This window comes from Jaculus jaculus, chromosome 19 (genome assembly GCF_020740685.1).
Source record: "Jaculus jaculus isolate mJacJac1 chromosome 19, mJacJac1.mat.Y.cur, whole genome shotgun sequence".
Lineage (NCBI taxonomy): Eukaryota > Metazoa > Chordata > Mammalia > Rodentia > Dipodidae > Jaculus > Jaculus jaculus.
In genome coordinates, this window is record NC_059120.1 from 17,606,146 (window position 1) to 17,625,962 (window position 19,817).

The 19,817-nt window shown below is 39.5% G+C and overlaps 1 protein-coding gene across 2 annotated transcripts in view; it reads left to right on the top strand.

Moving 5' to 3' along the window:
- The window catches only part of Pkn2 (protein kinase N2), a 129,877-nt gene that overhangs the window by 98,474 nt on the left and 11,586 nt on the right, over positions 1-19,817 (top strand). Inside the window, exons 7-15 of one of the 2 annotated variants that reach the window (XM_045138196.1) lie at positions 1,617-1,802; positions 2,558-2,667; positions 10,467-10,610; positions 10,929-11,004; positions 12,703-12,877; positions 13,067-13,193; positions 13,527-13,657; positions 13,742-13,817; positions 14,081-14,172. In XM_045138196.1, coding sequence (XP_044994131.1) covers positions 1,617-1,802; positions 2,558-2,667; positions 10,467-10,610; positions 10,929-11,004; positions 12,703-12,877; positions 13,067-13,193; positions 13,527-13,657; positions 13,742-13,817; positions 14,081-14,172 — 1,117 coding nt within the window. The remainder of the gene's footprint in view (positions 1-1,616; positions 1,803-2,557; positions 2,668-10,466; positions 10,611-10,928; positions 11,005-12,702; positions 12,878-13,066; positions 13,194-13,526; positions 13,658-13,741; positions 13,818-14,080; positions 14,173-19,817) is intronic. The other variant, XM_004653665.2, reaches the window with a different exon arrangement.

Genomic DNA, 19,817 nt, shown 5'->3' on the forward strand with positions numbered 1-19,817 from the left:
TCATGTATCCAGATGCTTAAGTTACAGTTCCTTGTTTTCATTTCGAACACCTTTGGTATTTATTTGCCTAAGAAAATTGCAGTTATTTTATGCTTAATTGCAACCCATAATTACTTGACTAGCCTGTCAAAATGGAAAGATAATATGGTAATTTTATATCTCAAATAGAACAGGAACTGTTTATGCAAAAAACCACTGTGACGTACTTTTGTGTTAACTGCATAGCTATTAAACACAGCTGTTATACACAGTCAGTGTGCCTTGTTTCTAATCTGTATGCTATTGTAGTAGGTACATAATTTAGCTTTATTTTTCCTTTCTCACCTCTGCCCACATAATTCTGTAATTCTTTGAAATTCATTGAGTATTCAGACATTTAAGAAACTTATGCAACTTATTTTTCCTGCAGATAGCTCTGGAAAGAGTTACTGTTTTAGCTTTCTGAGATAATAATTTTCCTATATATGTAGCCCAAGCCGGCTTCAAATTCTGAATTCTCCTTCCTCAACCTCAAGTTCTAGAGTTATAGATCAGTTCCACTATGCCCAGATAGCTATTGTTCTTCTATATAAAATTTTTATTACAGATGCCCTCATTAAGAGTTTTCAGGGCTGGGGATATGACTTAAAGGGGCTTGTTTACAAAGTCTACCAGCCCTGATTCCCTAGAAACCCATGTAAAGATGGACAGGGATTTATTTGCAGCAGTAAGAATATAGGCAAATGCAAATAAGTTTTTGGTATTTTCTATAAAACAGGCAAAGTGGTAGATCCCTCACAGATACTCTGCCAGAAGTTTTTATTTTAACAGATTGTCTTTTTTTTTTTTTCTGTATCTCACCAAAGAACAGGTATGGGTATGTATGTTAAGAATGCTATTCCTGGGCTGGAGGGATGGCTTAGTGGTTAAGTGGCTTTTGCCTGCAAAGTAAAAGGACCCAGGTTCAATTCCTCAGGACCCACATTACCCAGATGCACAAGGGGCGCATACGTCTGGAATTTGTTTGCAGTGGCTGGAGGCTCTGGTGCACCCATTCTCTCTCCCTCTCTCTGTCAAATAAATAAAATACTTTTTAATTAAAAAAAAAAAAAAAAAAAACGCTAGTCCTGGGCTAGAGAGATGGTTTAGTGGTTAAAGCGCTTGCCTGCAAAGCCTAAGGACCCAGGTTCGATTCTCCAGATCTTGCATAATCCAGTTGCACACAGTGGCGTATGCATCTAGAGTTTATTTGCAGTGGCTAGAGGCCTTGTTGCACCCATTCTCTCCACCCTCCATACCTACCCCATGTCTAACAAATTTTAAAAAAATGATTTTCCTTGAAAGTAAGAAGGGGCCTAGTTGGGAAGAAGGGGTTTAGTGGAAGGGGAATAAAGGAGGAGTAAGGAGTAAATTTGATCAAAATACATTATATACATACATGAAATTGTCCAAATGAAAATTAAGATGAGGGTTGAGGAGATAGTTCAGTGATTAAAGGTACTTACAAAGCCTGCCTGCCAGCCCAGAGCCCATATAAAGCCAGTTACACAAAGTAGTGGATGGAAGACCACACAATAATAATAAAAGGAAAAGGAAAGGTTGTTCTCATTTGTTTGTTTATGTATATATGTTAACAGGTACTTTGGAAGTTCGTCTCATGGGCTGCCAAGATATCCTAGAGAACGTTCCTGGACGGTCAAAAGCAACATCGGTGGCACTCCCTGGATGGAGTCCAAGTGAAACTCGATCATCTTTCATGAGCAGAACAAGTAAAAGTAAAAGTGGAAGTAGTCGAAACCTCCTCAAAACAGATGACTTGTCCAGTTCAGTAACCACGCTTTTTTAAAATATAGAACAAAAAATAAATAATAAACAAACAGATAAAATGGGAAGTATGGGTTCCCAACTGTTAATGGTTTAATGACATTTCCAAACCAATACTCAGAGGTTGTAACTGCTAGAAGAGAGGTGGCTGGTATAGTACTCTGCAGTCAAATTAATACTGAGATGTTGGTAACTAATTACTAGACAAGGGCTGCACTGTGATCATATCATACTCTGTAGTCATCAAGAGATAGAGGAGTACTTTGAAGACATTCGCAAACATAATTATAAACGGTACCTAAATATATAACTAGAGGGATGACACACAACCCAGCCTGCTCTACAGTTCACAAGCCAATGTTCTGTGTTTAGAGAGCAGCTTTGGGGGAACATAAAACCCAAGAGTCATGTGAGGTTATGAGCTCTGTAGCTAATGGACATAGACGGAAACGCTTTGATTGATCCTAATACACTTGCAACAGTGTGTAAACAGCTGCTGGTCACCTGTGAGTCTTTTTAGCCACAGTATTTATATTCAAGATAGATATTGATTAGTATTTGTTCACGTATCATTCACAAAAGATAATTTGGGCCTAGAAAAAATATATATTGCCATTAAAGATTCAAAAGATCCAGTATTGTTTATGAAAAACCCTATTTTCAAAGAGTCTTAAGATGTTTGATGTTATTACATAGTGGTTTTGTGTTTTAAAGGCTTAAAGATTTTAAGCAAGTTTATACATTTTAATTACAGATGATGTCTGTGCCGTTTTGAAGTTAGATAATACTGTGGTTGGACAAACTAGCTGGAAACCCATTTCCAATCAGTCATGGGACCAGAAGTTTACACTGGAACTAGACAGGGTAAGATGAGAGAATTTTCATGCGAATTTTAATTACATTTATAATTCACTTTGTGTTTTATTTTTTGGAATATTTTAAGTTTTATTAATAACAAAAGAAGAACCAAGATATTTTTATATTTTGGGTCTAACATGTAATATATAAATCTATCTTGAGATACAGGTGAGTATCAGTTTGCTTCAGTAGCTTTCAGTTGTCCAGTAATTTGAAAATGCCTAATCTACATTGGCTAGAGAGTCAACACAAGTGAAATCTGTCGATGTGTTTGTGTGTGATGGGTTGAATTTTGAGTTGTTTGTTTTGACTTGCTGTGTTGCCAGGCTAGCCTCAAAGTCTAGTATTGCTGCCTCAGCTTGTGCTAAGTCTGCAGCTGTATGCCAGAGCCATGCCAGGCTGCTTGTAATTTCAGTACCATGAACTACTACAGTAACAAGATTTAGGTTATCTTACGGGAGCCAGGCGTGGTGGTGCACGCCTTCAATCCCAGCACTCAGGAGGCAAAGGTAGGAGGAGCGCCATGAGTTCGAGGACAGCCTGAGACTAGATAGTGCATTTTAGGTCAGGCTGAGCTAGAGTGAGACCCTACCTTGAATAAAAAAGATTATCTTAGGAAAATTAGCTTTGAAGAAAGTTCTTGGGTTGGAGATGGCACTTGCCTGCAAAGCCAAAGGGCCCAGGTCCCCAGTATACCACAAGGTGGTACATGTGTCTGGAGTTGGTTTGCCTTAGCTAGAGGTCCTGGTACACCCATTCTCTCTGTGTCTGCCTTTCCTCTCTGTGTCAAATAAATATATTTTTAAAAAATTAAAAATAAGAAGAAGCTTTTATACTTTCTCATCCAGTTGTCTACATGTCTCAGTGTTTTTTACAAATGATATAAATGGGAGGCATCCAGTCTATGGCTACACAACCCAATAAAAGTTACAGTGAACACTAGTGATAACTTTATTTTAGATTTAACTCTGTGTTGGTTGTAAGAGGAAAATATTTAAACTTAATTGTATTTTGATATAAAGTTAAGGTAATTGCTATCAGTGACATTTTTACAAGTACATGTTTTAGTGAAAGTAGTCACTACCTCATGATGGTGCAGACTCAGAAAGTAGCTCCGTGAGCCCTGCTTTGGCTCTACCTGTCACCTGCTTGTCCAGCCGCGTGTGCTACCTTGAGAGCGGCCATTCTTGTCAGACCATCCTTGTTGTTCATACTGTCTCACCTGGGTGCTGCATTGTTGCTCATGAATAAAATGCCTCCCCTTTTCTTACCTTTAGCAGTCAGTATCTACCGCACTGACATAGTGAGATGGGTGAAGATTAAGTTCATGTAAAGTTTTTGTTTTTAAATATTTTTATTTATTTATTTAAGAGAGAGAGGAAGAGGCAGATAGAGAGAAGGAGAGAATGGGCACACTAAGGCCTCTAGCCACCGCAACCTCCGACACATGTGCCCCTTGTGCATCTGGCTTACGTGGGTCCTGAGGAATTGAACCAGCATCCTTAGGCTTTGCAGGCAAACGCCTTAACCACTAAGCCATTTCCTCAGCCCATGTAAAGTTTTTTAATAGTGGTAAGAATTTAGTGTTAATCCCCATATATACATACCAGACTTATCTTCCAAAAACAGTACTTTCATTCAGGCACTCATTCTTAGGTTTTGAATCATTCATATATTCAATAAATTGTCCACATATTTAATCCAACCCTCCTTGCTTTCTGCTGCGTCCTGGGATTTTCAAGTGACAGACTCACAATAAGCAACATGCCAAATTTTTAGAGAAGAGATTTTCTGTGTGCTTCATGGCTTGAAGGACAAAACAAGAGTCATTGAATGGTAGGGCTTATGTCTTAGGTCTGCTGTTTTGTGGCTATCTATTAGTATGGCAAGTTACAGAAGCAGGGTGCTTGTCTCTGAAGCGAGCTTCAGGCTATAATAGAAAAACATTAGGTAGAAAGTCTGAGGTACTATATATGCATTGCCTTTCATTATCCTGGCACATGTTAGTCATTCAGTGGTATTCTTTCTTTAGCCATAGTCTTTATGCCTATGGATTTAATTCACATTAAAGGTCATTTTGAGTGATGAAGAGCTAATTAGTTCAATGTCATTTTCTTTCATGTCAGAGCCTAGTTAATATAATTACAGGATTGACATAATGAAACTTAAGAGAGCCTATGGCAAAATACTTGCTTAGTACATGTGAAACCCAGGGTCCTATACCAGCACTACAAAAGGAAGAAGGGAGGGGAAGAGAGGGGAGGAGGATATGGAAAACCAGCATGGCCCTCTTCAGAAGTGGTACTAGACCTTCCGTGTATTCTGAGTGTGTGCTCTTTTCTCTGTGGTGATACGAGTAAGGTATAAAGACAACAGAATTTTAAGATACTTCTGCAGCTGGTTTAGATATACAAAAGTTCAAATTATGCTCTAAAAAATTCTCAGTATCCTCCAGACTTCTCATGAGGTAATAAGGAGTATTTTGTTTTGTAATTCTATGTAAAATGATATTTGGGGCTTGCCACTTTGAAAATGGTACTTGATACTGTAATTCATTTTTATTTTATTTTACAAATTAAGAAAGTTCTGACTTACTGGTTAATACAACTAACATTCCTCATGACTGTTAACTACTAGTCATCCTTCCTGTCCTATTAGGTTACTCTTTTTATATTTGTTATAAAATTTGGTCTTTATTAATGTTTGCTATAAACACAAAAATTGTTTCTCATTTTCCATGGATTCCCTCGGTGTTGATCATAAAAGGCTTAGTCAAGTTTTCAGACAGAATGAAATAATCTGAAGCACTGTTTTTTGCATTTGTTGAACTCTCATGTTCTGTATGCCAAACTCAGCAAACTTCTTCTCTTGTTTCCATAAATGAGAAAACTGCATAGAACATGATGCTTGTACATAGCCGGGCTTTTGCTATTGCTAATTTTCTGTCTCCTTCCCATCTTTGTTCCCAAATACTAGATACTTGTTCAGATACTTCCACTTATTCAAACATTCCCATTTCCTTGATTCTTTGCATTATTTTTCATGCTCTCTCTCCCTGCCAAACTTCATTCCTCTCTCTCCTTACCCTGAAAGCAGTTTCACTCTGAACTGTCTCATCAGTGTCTGCACAGCAGTTCACCTACTGTGAAAACCCCGGATAGCACACCATTCCTACCATGTGCCCTGTTTCAATAGGCTGAATGCTGCTGAAATTGACCACACAATAGTAATACTGAATTTTTGCTGTCCTGTCTTAGTGGGGCTTGTAAACATTTCCTTTCATATACTTCATTCAGGTCTTTATCCTCTGAACTTTGTCTTGTCTTGTCTACTCTAAGTCTTCTATCAGGCACCTACACTTTTTAAAAATTCATTTTATTTATTAGAGTCAGAGAGAGAGAGAGAGAATGGGTGCCAGGGCCTCCAGCCAGTTCAAATGAATGCCAGACTCATGCGCTGTTTTGTGCATCTGGCTTTACACAGGTCCAGGGGAATCAAACCTAGGTCCTTTGGCTTTGCAGGCAAGTGTCTTAACAGCTAAGCATCTCTCCAGCCCCAACCATACTTTTGTTTTGTAAATTAAATTAAGACCATGAAGTCTCAGAATCCTCCTACACCTGCTAAATTTTTTGCATCATGTGTCCTAGAAGTATAGTATTTGGGGAAAATAAAAGCATAAACGCTAAAAGAAAATTTTTTTTTAATTTTTTTAAAATTTTTATTTATTTATTTGAGAGCGACAGACACAGAGAGAAAGACAGATAGAGGGGGAGAGAGAGAATGGGCGCGCCAGGGCTTCCAGCCTCTGTAAATGAACTCCAGACGCGCACGCCCCCTTGTGCATCTGGCTAACATGGGACCTGGGGAACCGAGCCTCGAACCGGGGTCCTTAGGCTTAACAGGCAAGTGCTTAACCGCCAAGCCATCTCTCCAGCCCTAAAAGAAAATATTTTTTTAATGACCACAGTAAATGAATGCCTGCTTGGACACAAAATAACATCCTAAAGCTTGGGGTATAATGAACTCTCATTTCCTCTTCCACAGTGATTTATTTCATTTGCTTCTTGTTTTTGTTGGAAAACGAGACTAGCAAAGATGGGAAGGAAATGTGTGCTAATAAAAGTGAAACGAACCCCTTGAACAGGTAGTTCCCATGGCGTCCAATAGATGTCACTGTGTCTTCTTTGAAAGAACCCCTGGTGTCCTGGGTTCTCATTCGATTTACAGTTACCTTTTATGCTAGATGTATACTGACTTTGTTTCTTTTGTTTTTAACTGCAACATATAAAGCTGTTCCAGTGTTTCTTTTCTTTTCCATGCAATATTGTTCTCTGATTCAAGATCATAATAAAGCAGAATGCTATAAACTAGAGTATCCAGCCAGTATTGTCAGTTTGCCTAAATGACCTCCTACTGCTTGGCTTGTTTTGGTAGTGTTGGGTTTTTTTTCCCTATAGTATGTTTTAAAATATTTTTATTTATTTGAGAGGGAGGCAGATAGAGAGAATGGGCATGCCAGGGCCTCTGTTCACTACTCCAAACGTGTATACCACCTTGTACATCTGGCTTACATGGGTCCTGGGAAGTCAAATCTGGGTCCTTTGGCTTTGCAGGCAAGTGCCTTAACCACTGGGCCCTGCCTCCAGCCCTTAGTAGTGGTTTTACTTCATCTAGATTTAGTTGTTCCAAACCTTATTGGAATCTGTGCACATGCTTTTGTCTTATAGAACTGACCTGCGTAATCTGGAAAATTGTCAATGAATGAGCAATCACACTTGCGGTTTACATTCTAAACAGTTCTACCATCTCTTTAAATAGAACCGTCAGTCTATCTGTGTGGTATACTTTTTCTCAAATACTGTACCCCTAGCTATGTTTCTCAGACCACACTGGATGCTAGGGGTTAAAGAGAATTGAGGGCTCATGACAGAAATTATATTATAGTACTGACATAAAACATCTCTAGATTATATTTACCCTCCTCTTAAGCTGTGAAGCAAATATTCACAGGAAACAGAATGCTATGAAGGCAAGCTGGGAGTCTGAGAGGTCCCCTTCTTTTTATCTTAAATCACAGATGTGTAATAAATTCTACTTTGAAGCATGGAATAAAAAAGACAGAAGTAAATCAATGCCTTAATTTTGCCTGCCTTGCTAGACTAAATAGCAAGTGAGGTGACTGGACCTGCTCTCTGGAATAAGGCATAGTCCTGTCATTTTAACGGTATGAAAGTGTGAAAACTTTAACAAATACTGCTTCAGGGGCTGGAGAGACAGCTCAGCAGTTAAAGGCACTTGCTTGCAAAGCCTGACAACCAAGGTTTGATTCCCCAGTACCTATATAATGCCAGAGAGTTCTGTTTACAGTGGCAGGAGGCCTGGGAATGCCCATATTCTCATTCACTCTATCTTGCTGTCTCTCTGCAATAAATAATAAATATATAAATAAATATATAATAACATAAAATATGTATAAATAATAAATAACATATATATGTATATATCATATAAATAGTGCTTCCATTCCCGGCATCTATGACCCTGAAATCTGCTTGATCCATCAGTTTTTGCTTCTTGCCTGATCCATAACAAATCTACCCAAAAACAGTAGGGAACGGTAAGAGAAGACAGACCTACCTTTCCTTATCTAAAAAAATATAATCTAAGCTGCCATTCCTCAATTTAATTGTTCTTTCAGTTTGTTTCTCAAAAATAACTCTCTCCTGGCTGGGACACACATCACAGTGCAACTGTAGAGGTTAGAATACAACTTTGAAAGCATGTGTGCTCGTCCTCCTTTGCGAAATGGACTCTTTCCTCTGAAGGAGCCACAGGCTAGCTGACTTGTTCTCTGCGGCTTGTTCTGGTTCCCTCCCGTTGTCGCGGGCACACTGGGATCATGGCTGTATGCACCACTTGCCACTGGGCCTTATGTGGACATTTGACCAGAGAGCCATCTCACCTATTTTTTTAAATATTTTATTTATTTATTTATTTATTTATTTATTTATTTATTTATTTATTTATTTATTTGAGAGACAGAAAGAGAGAATGAGCGAGTGCACCAGGGACTCCAGCCACTGCAAATGAACTCCAAACACATGTAACCCTTGTGCATCTGGCTTACATGGGTCTTGAGGAATCGAACCAGGGTCCTTAGGTTTTGCAGGCAAACACTTTAACTGCTAAGCCATTTCCCCAGCCCATCTCACCTATTTTTAACTCAAATAGAATATGATTAATATTCCATTCTGTACCATATGCTGTTGCTAGAATATATTCTCATACTTTTCCCTTCCAGGATGTTAACATTGAGTTAGAAGTGAGATGAGTCCCTGGGATCACATACCACAAATAAATTTTTCTAGTTCTTTTCCTTGCTGACAACAGACGGCATTACTCATACATTGTCACTGTGATGATGTTTGTCACCTTAAAGGAATAAAAGTTTATTTTGGCTCAGGGTGTCAGAGGTTTTGGTTGACAGTAGCTTGGCCAGACTCAGACCTGGGAAGTGAAGGAAGCCCATGGAAGAGGAAGGCTGCTCACTTCAGGGTAGCCAGGGTGGAAAAAGACAGGTACACATAACCTTCAAGCACAGCTCCCCCAGTGACTTCCTTCCTCCTTTGAAGCCCCACCTCTAAAAGTTGCCACCGCTTCCCAATGTCTTCTAGCTTATCAGCTAGATTTATAAATTCAAAAAGTTTTATTATATATACTTAAAGCCTACATAATCTGTACAATTTCATAAATTGAAAGTTGTTATATAATATAAAATAAGTATTTTATTACTTTGTTGAGCCTAAAGGGAAATACCTTTATCTCTGTGTGGATCTGTGTAATACTAAAAAGCAAAGTAGTGGGGGAGCCTGGTACTTTAAATGTGCATAGATTATCATACATGCAGAATTCAGGTTATGGCTTGGTCTCAGCTTAAAAACCAGGTACTGCAAGTGCATTTGGTAATAGGTTGTTAAAACCCTAAGTGTTTCCTATGCAATCATTATTTTAAATGACCACAGTGTATTTTCTCACAGATTTGGGATCAAATTGTACCTGGATTTTGGAGTAGTTTTTGGTATTGTAATAAATGAACATTTTTCTGTATCAAGCAGTCCGAATTCCCCTTTTCTCCCAGTGGTATTCTTTTGAAGATCCAATGACCTAATATTCTTAAAGTGCTGAGCACAGTGTGTGGCACATCTGAAGTGCAGAAGAAACACTATTTTCAGACCTTTCTATGGCCCAACAGTGGGACAAAGAGGTCACTTCTGATAACGTTGGGTTGTTTCGAGAGTAACACAGCAAGTGACAGTGTGTAGAGAAGGGAGCTCTGCAAGACAGAAGCATGGGGCTTTAGTCATTGATTGTTCCCAGTATGTAAGCTGGCCTTGAACTTCAGAAATTCCTGAGCCGCAGCTTGTCTGCAATATAAGTTTTGTTCCTTTGAGTTAAAATGTACAGATTTGTTAAAGGTAATACACAACTGAAAAATAACCCAAATTTTTTTAAAAATATTATTGTTTTGCCGAGCGTAGTGGTGCATGCCTTTAATCCCAGCACTCAGGAGGCAGAGGTAGGAGGATCACTGAGAGTTCGAGGCCACCCTGAGACTACACAGTGAATTCCAGGTCAGCCTGGACCAGAATGAGACCCTACCTCAAAAAACCAAAAAAAAAAAAAAAAATGTGATTCTATGTGTGCGATCCTTGTTTATTGTATTTGTATTTCATATTTTTGTGATATTTTATCTAAGTGTGTGTCCAATGATGTCCTTTCTGTTATTTTTTTTTTAATTATCCTAGTCACGTGAACTGGAAATTTCAGTTTATTGGCGTGATTGGCGGTCTCTGTGTGCTGTAAAGTTTCTGAGGTTAGAAGATTTTTTAGACAACCAGCGGCATGGCATGTGTCTCTATTTGGAACCACAGGGTACTTTATTTGCAGAGGTAATAAATGTGTTTATTAAACGTACATAACTATAATTGAAACTGTATATCTAGGCAACATGATATAGAAATAGAAAAGATGTTGGGCTGAAAGCCAGATGCCTTGAGTTGTTGACCACTTTACTACTGACTAGATGTATGACCTTGAAAAAGTCACTTACACTTTTGAGTTCTGTTTTCTCATCTGGAAAGTGACAGGGTTGAACTAAATTTTAGCTAAGATTTCTTTAAGGTCTCAAAAACTTATGAGCTTAGTGGATTTCATGAACCATAAAGCCAGTGCTGTTTTCATGCTAGCTTGAATTTTCTTCATTGCAGGTTACCTTTTTTAATCCAGTTATTGAAAGAAGACCAAAACTCCAAAGACAAAAGAAAATTTTTTCAAAGCAACAAGGTATTACTAATAATCAGATATAAAATATTTAATGTTTGTTGAAGTCAGGTTCAGCATTGCTGGTAGAAATCACCCAACCAAGAGAAATTTCTGGGAAAAAATAAAAAAGGTTTATTTTGGCTCACAGGCTCAAGGGGAAGCTCCACAATGGCAGGGGGAAACGATGGCATGAGCAGAGGGTGGACATCACCCCTGGCCAACATAAAGTAGACCATAGCAACAGGAGAGTATACCAAACATTGCCATGGGGAAACTGGCTATAACACCTATAAGTCCGCCCCCAACAACACACTGCCTCCAGGAGGTGTTAATTACCAAATCTCCATCAGCAAGGAACCTAGCGTTCAGAATACCTAAGTTTATGGGGGACACCTGAATCAAACCTCCACAATGTTTTTAGTTACAGAAAATCCAACTTTTTTTTTTCTTTTCTTTTTTTATTAGGTAGAATCTTTGTATGGACACATCATGTGTTGGTGCCATCATTTCCCTCCTCCCTTTCCCCATGCCACTGAGGGCCTTCCTCAGTGGGGTTGCTGGTGTTCACCATGGAGTTGTGGTTTATGAGTTGTGGGAGCAGCAGTCAGTTATTATGGGAGGGACAATGCTTCTGGATACTCCATCCCACCCTGTGGCTCTTACAATCTTTGCACTGTTTTATTTTTTCGAAGTAAGGTCTCACTGTATCCCAGGCTGGCCTTGAACTTCTGAACTCACTGCCATCCTCCTACCTCTGCCTCCCAAAGGCTGGGAATAAAGGTGTGCACCACCACATCTGGCTCTATTATTTTAATAGTTTCCATCTGATGTTTTTTGCTTATTAGTTCATTTCTAACATTAAAGAATATTCAAAGCATATCCCTAAGCAGAATGCAAATGTATCATCACTCAGTAGTTTCTTTTTGAGGCAGTCTCATGTAACACAGCAGACTTGCTGTCTAGGTCAGATTGGCCTTAAATGGATCCCTCTTCCCTACCTCCCAAGAACTGGATATATGCCACCAAGCCTGACTCTTACCCTATTTCAGCAGTAATCAACTCAGGGTCAATTTTATCCTTTTCCTATCCCATTATCTACTTTCTGCCGGCCATGGTAGCTCATGCCTGTAATCCCAGCACTCAGGAGGCAGAGTTTGGAGGATCACTGTGAGTTCGAAGCCACCCTGAGACTACATAGTGAATTCCAGGTCAGCCTGGGCCAGAGGGAGACCTTACCTCAAAACAAACAAACAAAAAAAGCATTTCCTACTTTCTCAGCAAATTCTTACGTTGCTGAATGCTATAATTCATTACTTACAGATTCCTTTTTTTTTTTTTTTTTTTTAATCACTCTAGCCCAGGCTGACTGGGAACTTACTCTATAGCCCCAAGCTGGCCTTGAATTCATGATGATCCAGGCTGGGACTAAAGGCATGTACCACTATGCCCGGTTCTTTGGATTCTTTTTAAAATCTTAACTATGTCTCACTAGTACAGTTAAGAAGAAAAAAACCTAATAATTCTTTACCTATTTATTGTTTAAAACTACTTGTGCAGTTTATACTAGCATTTAATAGGAAATAGTTAAGAACCAGTTTAAGTAACAAATTTTGTTTTTTCTTCATAAATTATAAACTGATAAATATGAATTTTTTAATTATGGCTTTCGGTGATATATAAAATTACTTGTTCTGTTTTCTTTATTTACTATATCTCCAGGCAAAACATTTCTCAGAGCTCCTCAAATGAATATTAATATTGCCACTTGGGGAAGGCTAGTGAGGCGAGCTATTCCTACAGTAAATCATTCTGGCACCTTCAGTCCACAAGCTCCGGTGCCTGCCTCAGTGCCAGTGGTTGACGTGCGCATGCCTGAACTCGCACCACCAGCTAGGTATGCATCTGATGCTTACGCGTGTCTCACAGAAGCATACAGCCGTTGTGTGTGTCTCTGTTCTTTCCAAGTAGTATGAAATTAGTCTCTGTTTACTTGAATCAGTTAGTTTGCTTTTATTTTATATCTAGCTATAGAAAATAAGTAATTCTGATTGCTGTTTGGGTAACCTGGATTACTTTCTGTTAGTGATTCCACAGTAACCAAATTGGACTTTGATCTTGAGCCTGAACCACCTCCAGCTCCACCACGTGCTTCTTCCCTTGGAGAAATAGATGACCCTTCAGAATTAAAAGTTCTGGATACACCCAGACAGGCAAGACATTTTAAACTTGCGTAAATCTTACCAGGTACATTTGTAGTAAAAGCATAGCGAGGGAAGGGTGTATCTCAGCTAGAATTACGTACAGTGTGAGTGTTTCCCGGGTAGACCACATTGACGGGAGAGAGTTGATTTCTTTAGTGTGGGCTTGACATTGTCAGTAGCATCTGCACGTTCCCAGGCAAAGGTGGGGGGGGGGTGGCTGCTCAAGCTGGAAGGAGCTTGGTTGGCACTGTGTGTCTTGTCTGAAACACTCTGTTTGATCACTTGGTCAGCAATAAGTTGTTTTCTGAATGTTTCTATGATTTAATGTTTGGTATTTTTCAGGAGTCAGAAACTATTTTTGATATTGAGAATGACAGAAATAGTATACGTCCAAAATCCCAATCTGAATATGAGTGCAACATTCCTGATTCAGCTCTAGGATACAGTTGTATTCAGGAAATTGAAAACAGAAGGTAAAGAGCGCCCCCGGAGTCATGCTACTCTAATTTGATGTTGTCACGATTGCCTTATTGTGTAATGGGAGTTACTGTTCTTAGGTCACAGCAAAGGTTTCAGTTTAATCTACAAGACTTCAGATGTTGTGCTGTCTTGGGAAGAGGACATTTTGGAAAGGTAATCTCTTAGAATTAAAACAATTGTGTGCACCTGTGTGTATGTGCAAGGTCTCTTGCCACTCTAAACAAACGAGACGCTTGCACCACATTTTGCATCTTGCTTTATGTGGGTGGCTGGAGAATTGAACCCAGGTCTGTAGGCTTTGCAAGCAAGTGTCATAAGCCACTAAGCAATATCCCCAAGCCCTTCTTTCAGAATTTTAAAAATGCCTACAAACTTAATAATTAAAATAGAAAATAATTATTTTAATCTCATTCTAGGTGCTATTGGCTGAATATAAACACACAAATGAGATGTTTGCTATAAAGGCCTTAAAGAAAGGAGACATTGTGGCTCGAGACGAAGTAGACAGGTTAGTGTTTGTTAAAAAGGAAATTTTTCCCTACAGTTGTAAGTTAAGAAAATTGATACATACATAACCAGAAGTAAAACTTTATAATATCACATATTTGATGAAATATATTAAGAAGCCAAGTGAATTGGCACAAACCTTTAATCCCAGCACTTGGGAGGCAGAGGTAAGGTGGATTACCATGATTTCAAGGCCACTCTGACTACAGAATGGCTTCAAGGTCAGTCTGGACTAGAGTGAGACTCTACCTCAAAAAAAAAAAGAAAAAGAAAAAAAGAAGTAAATACATCTATACTTGGCATCTATACTTGGTAAAAGATAGATATTAATTAAATGTTTATTTTCTTTCTAGCCACTTCCTTCAGTTTCTAAGAAAATTAACTTGTTTATGGCTAACAAGGAAAGGTAGCAAAATGTTTTAACTCCTCCTTTTGCACCTTAATAAATGGAGGTCCTGTGGTATAATAGGGAAATGTCATCCATTTGTGATTCAGTTAAACTAATCCTATTGTCTTTGAAGAAGTTGATAAATGTCACTTCCTGATAATCTACATGCAATACACCTTTACTTTTTTTCTCTGTTTTTTTTAAACATCCTATTTTTCACTATAGGACCTAACTTTTTAAAGAGTTAAAAAATGGAAATTAGGCCGGGTGTGGTGGCGCACGCCTTTAATCCCAGCACTGGGGAGGCAGAGGTAGGAGGATTACTGTGAGTTCGAGGCCACCCTGAGACTACATACTAAATTTCAAGTCAGCCTGGGATACAGTGAGACCCTACCTCAGAAAACCAAAAAAAAAAAAAAAGAAATTGTTGGTGCTATATCTTATTATGGCTATTAAAATATAAGGACCTTCGAATTAAAGATTGTATGCATAATTTAATATGACATAATTAAATATGGAAGCTATGTTAAAATGACACAATGGGTTGGGGAGATAGTTAACTGTCCATCCACAACGCTCTGGTGTGGTGGTGCTATCTCATTTATAGTTGCAGCTATTTCTAGTCCCAAGGATTTCGGATAATGGATACTCATTCTGTACTACTGCTGTTAATCCTGGTGGTTTATATAACTTTCCCTACAATGTTGCTACTTAGAACCAAGTGTTTTGCAGAAAAAAAATACTTTCTAATTAAGTCAAGAGAAAATAATAATGTTATCATTAAATAAAAGAGTCTAGGGCTGGAGAGATGGCTTAGCGGTTAAGCGCTTGCCTGTGAAGCCTAAGGACCCCGGTTTGAGGCTCGGTTCCCCAGGACCCACGTTAGCCAGATGCACAAAGGGGCACACACGTCTGGAGTTTGTTTGCAGAGGCTGGAAGCCCTGGCGCACCCATTCTCTCTCTCTCTCTCTCTCTCTCTCTGTCTTTCTCTCTGTGTCTGTCGCTCTCAAATAAATAAATAGTAATAAAAAAACAAGAGTCTAGATGAGAGGACGGATCCAAGGTCATTGTCCTTACCAAAAGTGAACCCAGCCTTGAATGAAAGTTGACAAGTGACTCTTACATACCTCAGTTTTAAACTTCTCTATTATAACATGCAAATAAATCACAAACACAAAAACCAAAACCTGAAATGTTTCAGGAGTGGAAAGTGAAACTCACTATTGGAGGAATGTGAAGAAAGGCTAAAGAGTTCCTCTAAGTTTCAGCATATTTAGAGGCCAAGCATGGTGGTAGATGCCTTTAATCCCAACACTCAAAGATTCAGGGGATGGCTGTGAGTTTGAGGCCAGTCCCAGGTCAGCCTGGGCTAGAGTGAGACCCTACCTCAGAAGAAAAGGGGAGGGGGAATCAAGGCTGGAAGATGGCTCAGCATTTAAGGCACTTGCCTTCAAAGCCTAATGACTGGGTTCAGTTCCCCAGTACACACGTAAAGCCAGATACACAGTGTGGCACATGCATCTGGAGTTCATTTGCAGTGGCTGTAGGGCCTGGCATACTCATTTTCTCCCTTTTCCCCTCTCCCTCTCCCTCTTTCTCCGCTAATTTTTTTTTTTTTTTTTTTTTTTTTTTTTGCCAGGCGTGGTGGTGCACGCCTTTAATCCCAGCACTTGGGAGGCAGAGGTTGGAGGATCACTGTGAGTTCAAGGCCACATAGTGAATTACAGGTAGTCTGAACTAGAGTGAGAGAGACCCTACCTCAAAAAAAAGAAAGAAAATAAAAATTTTTTTAAAAGAATTGTTTGAAGAGATGGATCATTTTATTTATTAATATATTATAAACAGAAAACTTAATATAAACTAATTATGAACAATTAGGCAGAACCCTTTGTGTTTACTTTCTGGCTCATCTTAACAGATCCATGATCCATTGAGTTTGATGTTATTGACTGCTAAGCCATCTCTCCAGCCCTACAGTAGCTTTTTTATATTCTTTACACTACTTAAAATTGTTGTGATAATATGAATTGTTAAAGGCCTTTTTCTTTTTTCTTTTTTTTTTTTTTTGGATTTTCGAGGTAGGGTCTCACTTTGGTCCAGGCTGACCTGGAATTAACTCTGTCATCTCAGGGAGGCCTTGAACTCATGGTAATCCTCCTACCTCTGCCTCCCAAGTGCTGGGATTAAAGGCGTGCGCCACCACGCCCGGCTAAAGGCCTTTTTCTCTAATTACCTAAGTTCTGTCCTGTCCTAGTTAGTGATTATTGTAAGAATTCACCCATAAATTCAACTGTAGTGAATTTACTGGTTCACTGGTACATATGAGCTACAGATCATGCTTATTGCCTGCTTTCTGCTTGATCCTAATTTGCCTTATAGAAGCTTTGTCTTATTTCATCTGAATATGTTTATCTGCACTGATTCAAAATTTAGGTTGATTTAAGAAAGTCCATTTTGCCAGGGGTGGTGGTGCACTCCTTTAATCCCAGCAGAGTTAGTAGGCTCACCTTGAGTTCAAGGCCAGCCTAGGACTATAGAGTGACTGCCAGGTCAGCCTGGGCTAGAGTAAGACCTCACCTGAAGAAAAAAAAAAAATAGTCCATCTTATATATCTTACCCAAAGCAGTTTTATGGCATTGTTTTTTAGCTTTTCAAGGTAGGGTTTCACTCTAATGCAAGCTGACCTGGAATTAGTCTGAGGCTATCCTTTAACTCACATCAGTCCTCCTACATGGGTCTCCCAAGTGCTGGGATTAAAGATGTGTGCCACTGTTCCTAGCAAATAAGTTTAAATATTATTAAAATCAAAACTGTTGGGCTGGAGGGATGGCTTAGCGGTTAAGGCATTTGCCTGCAGTAAGCCAGATACACAAGGTGGCCCATGCATCTGCCGTTTGCAGTGGCTGGAGGCCCTGGCGCACCCATTTTCTCTATCTCCTTCTCGCTCTCCCTCTTTCCCTCTCTTACTCTCTCAAATTTTTTTTTTTAAGAATCTATTAACTTTAATTTTTCAAGGTAGGGTCTCACTCTACACCCATGCTGACCTGGAATTCGCTATGTACTTTTAGGGTGGCCTTGAACTCACAGTCATCCTCCTATCTTAGCTTCCCAAGTGCTGGGATAAAGGTGTGTGCCACCAAGCCTGGTTATTAATTGTTTTCTTAATTTATTTTCTTACGCGCATGGGTGGGTAGGTGTGCCAAGGTCTCTTAACCACTGCAAATGAATCCCAGACACTGTGCCACTTTTTGCGCCCAGCCCACTTGGGTAGCTTGGGAATTGAATCCAGGTTGGCAGACATTGCAAGCAAGTACCTTTAACCACTAAGCCAGCTTCCCTGCTCCCTATTTAATTCTTCAAGTCACTCACAATATAACTCAGATAAATTTTGTCTTTTTGAAAAGAAGAAAAGTAGTGCTGCTGCTTCCCCATAAATCAGAAATTCACTTTGACATTTGGAATGCCAGTGTTGTTAGGAACAAAAAAGGTGGGGGAGGGAAAGGAACAGGAAGGAAAAAGAAGATCTAAGCAAAATTAATTAATTTCCAGGGGAAGAAAGTGGTTTTTATTTGTGTTGTTTTTGCTACTTGGGAAAAGTTAGTATTCTGTGGTCAATAAGTTTGTTCTTAAATTTTTTTTTTTAATTTTTTTTTTTAATTTATTTACTTGAGAACGATAGACACAGAGAGAAAGACAGAGAGAGGGAGAGAGAGAGAATGGGCGCGCCAGGGCTTCCAGCCTCTGCAAACGAACTCCAGACGCGTGCGCCCCCTTGTGCATCTGGCTAACGTGGGACCTGGGGAACCGAGCCTCGAACCGGGGTCCTTAGGCTTCACAGGCAAGCGCTTAACCGCTAAGCCATCTCTCCAGCCCTTAAATTTTTTTTGTTGTTTATTTTTATTTATTTGAAAATGACAGACACAGACAAAGAGGGAGGGAGGGAGGGAGGGAGGGAGGGAGAAAGAGAGAATGGGGACACCAGGGCCTCCAGCCACTGCAAACGAACTCCAGATGCATGCGCCTCCTTGTGCATCTGGCTAACGTGGGTCGTGGGAAATCGAGCCTCGAACCTGGGTCCTTAGGCTTCATAGGCAAGTGCTTAACCGCTCAGCCATCTCTCCAGTCAAGTTTGTTCTTTTTAATAATTTGTCTTTAGTTTGTATAGGTTTTGCTATAGATTTTTATGTAACAATATAGAAAAATTATATTTTTAAAGATTTTCTTTTGAGCCGGGCGTGGTGGCACACACCTTTAATCCCAGCACTCGGGAGGCAGAGATTGGAGGATTGCCATGAGTTTGAGGCCACCCTGAGACTCCATAGTGAATTCCAGGTCAGCCTGGGCTAGAGTGAGACCCTACCTCGAAAAACCAAAAAAAAAAAAAAAAGAATTTCTTTTGAGGCACATTGTAGGATTATCCATGTTGGCTCTTTATTTTCCAGTTAGTCTTCTAGATTAAACTTTTAGGCAGCCTATCAGTCCCTTCCAGCTTCGTATTTTATATGATGAAAATCTCAACTCTAGCTTATGACTTGTAAATACTGTCCTTGGAATTACCGTGGTCCCAAACTTAACTTATGCATGTATTTAGAAACAGGGCCTTGCTATGTAACTTATTCTGATCCCAGACTCAAGATTCTGCCTTAAAAGGCTCCTAAAATGTTAGGATTACTAATACAGTGCCACCATACACAGCTAGTTTTGTTTTTTTTTTTTTAATTTAATTTATTTATTTGAGAGAAAATGAGCGAGCCAGGGCCTCCAGCCACTACAGGCTAATCATGTGCCCCTTGTACATCTAGCATCTACATCCCAGGGGGAATCAAGCCAAGGTCCTTTGGCGCTAAGCCATCTATCCAGTCCACATCTAAGTTTTTTAAAACACTGGTTTTTTGTTGTTGTTGTTGTTGTTGTTGTTTTGTTTCTTTTTTTGAGATAGGGCCTCATTCTAGCCCAGGCTGACATGTAATTCACTGTGTAGTCTCAGGTTGGCCTCAGATTAACAGCATTCCTTCTACCCCTGCCTCCTGAGTGCTGAGATTACAGGTGTGTGTCACCATACCCAGCAGAAAGAGAGAGGAGAGAGAGATAGTGGGTGCCCCAGGCCCTCTAGCCACTTCAAATGAACTGTAGACACATGCGCCACCTTATGTATCTTGCTTTATATGGGACTAGGGAATCAAACTCAGGTCATTGGGCTTTGCAGGCATGCGCCTTAACCTCTGAACTCTCTCTACAACCCTAAACCATGTTTGGAG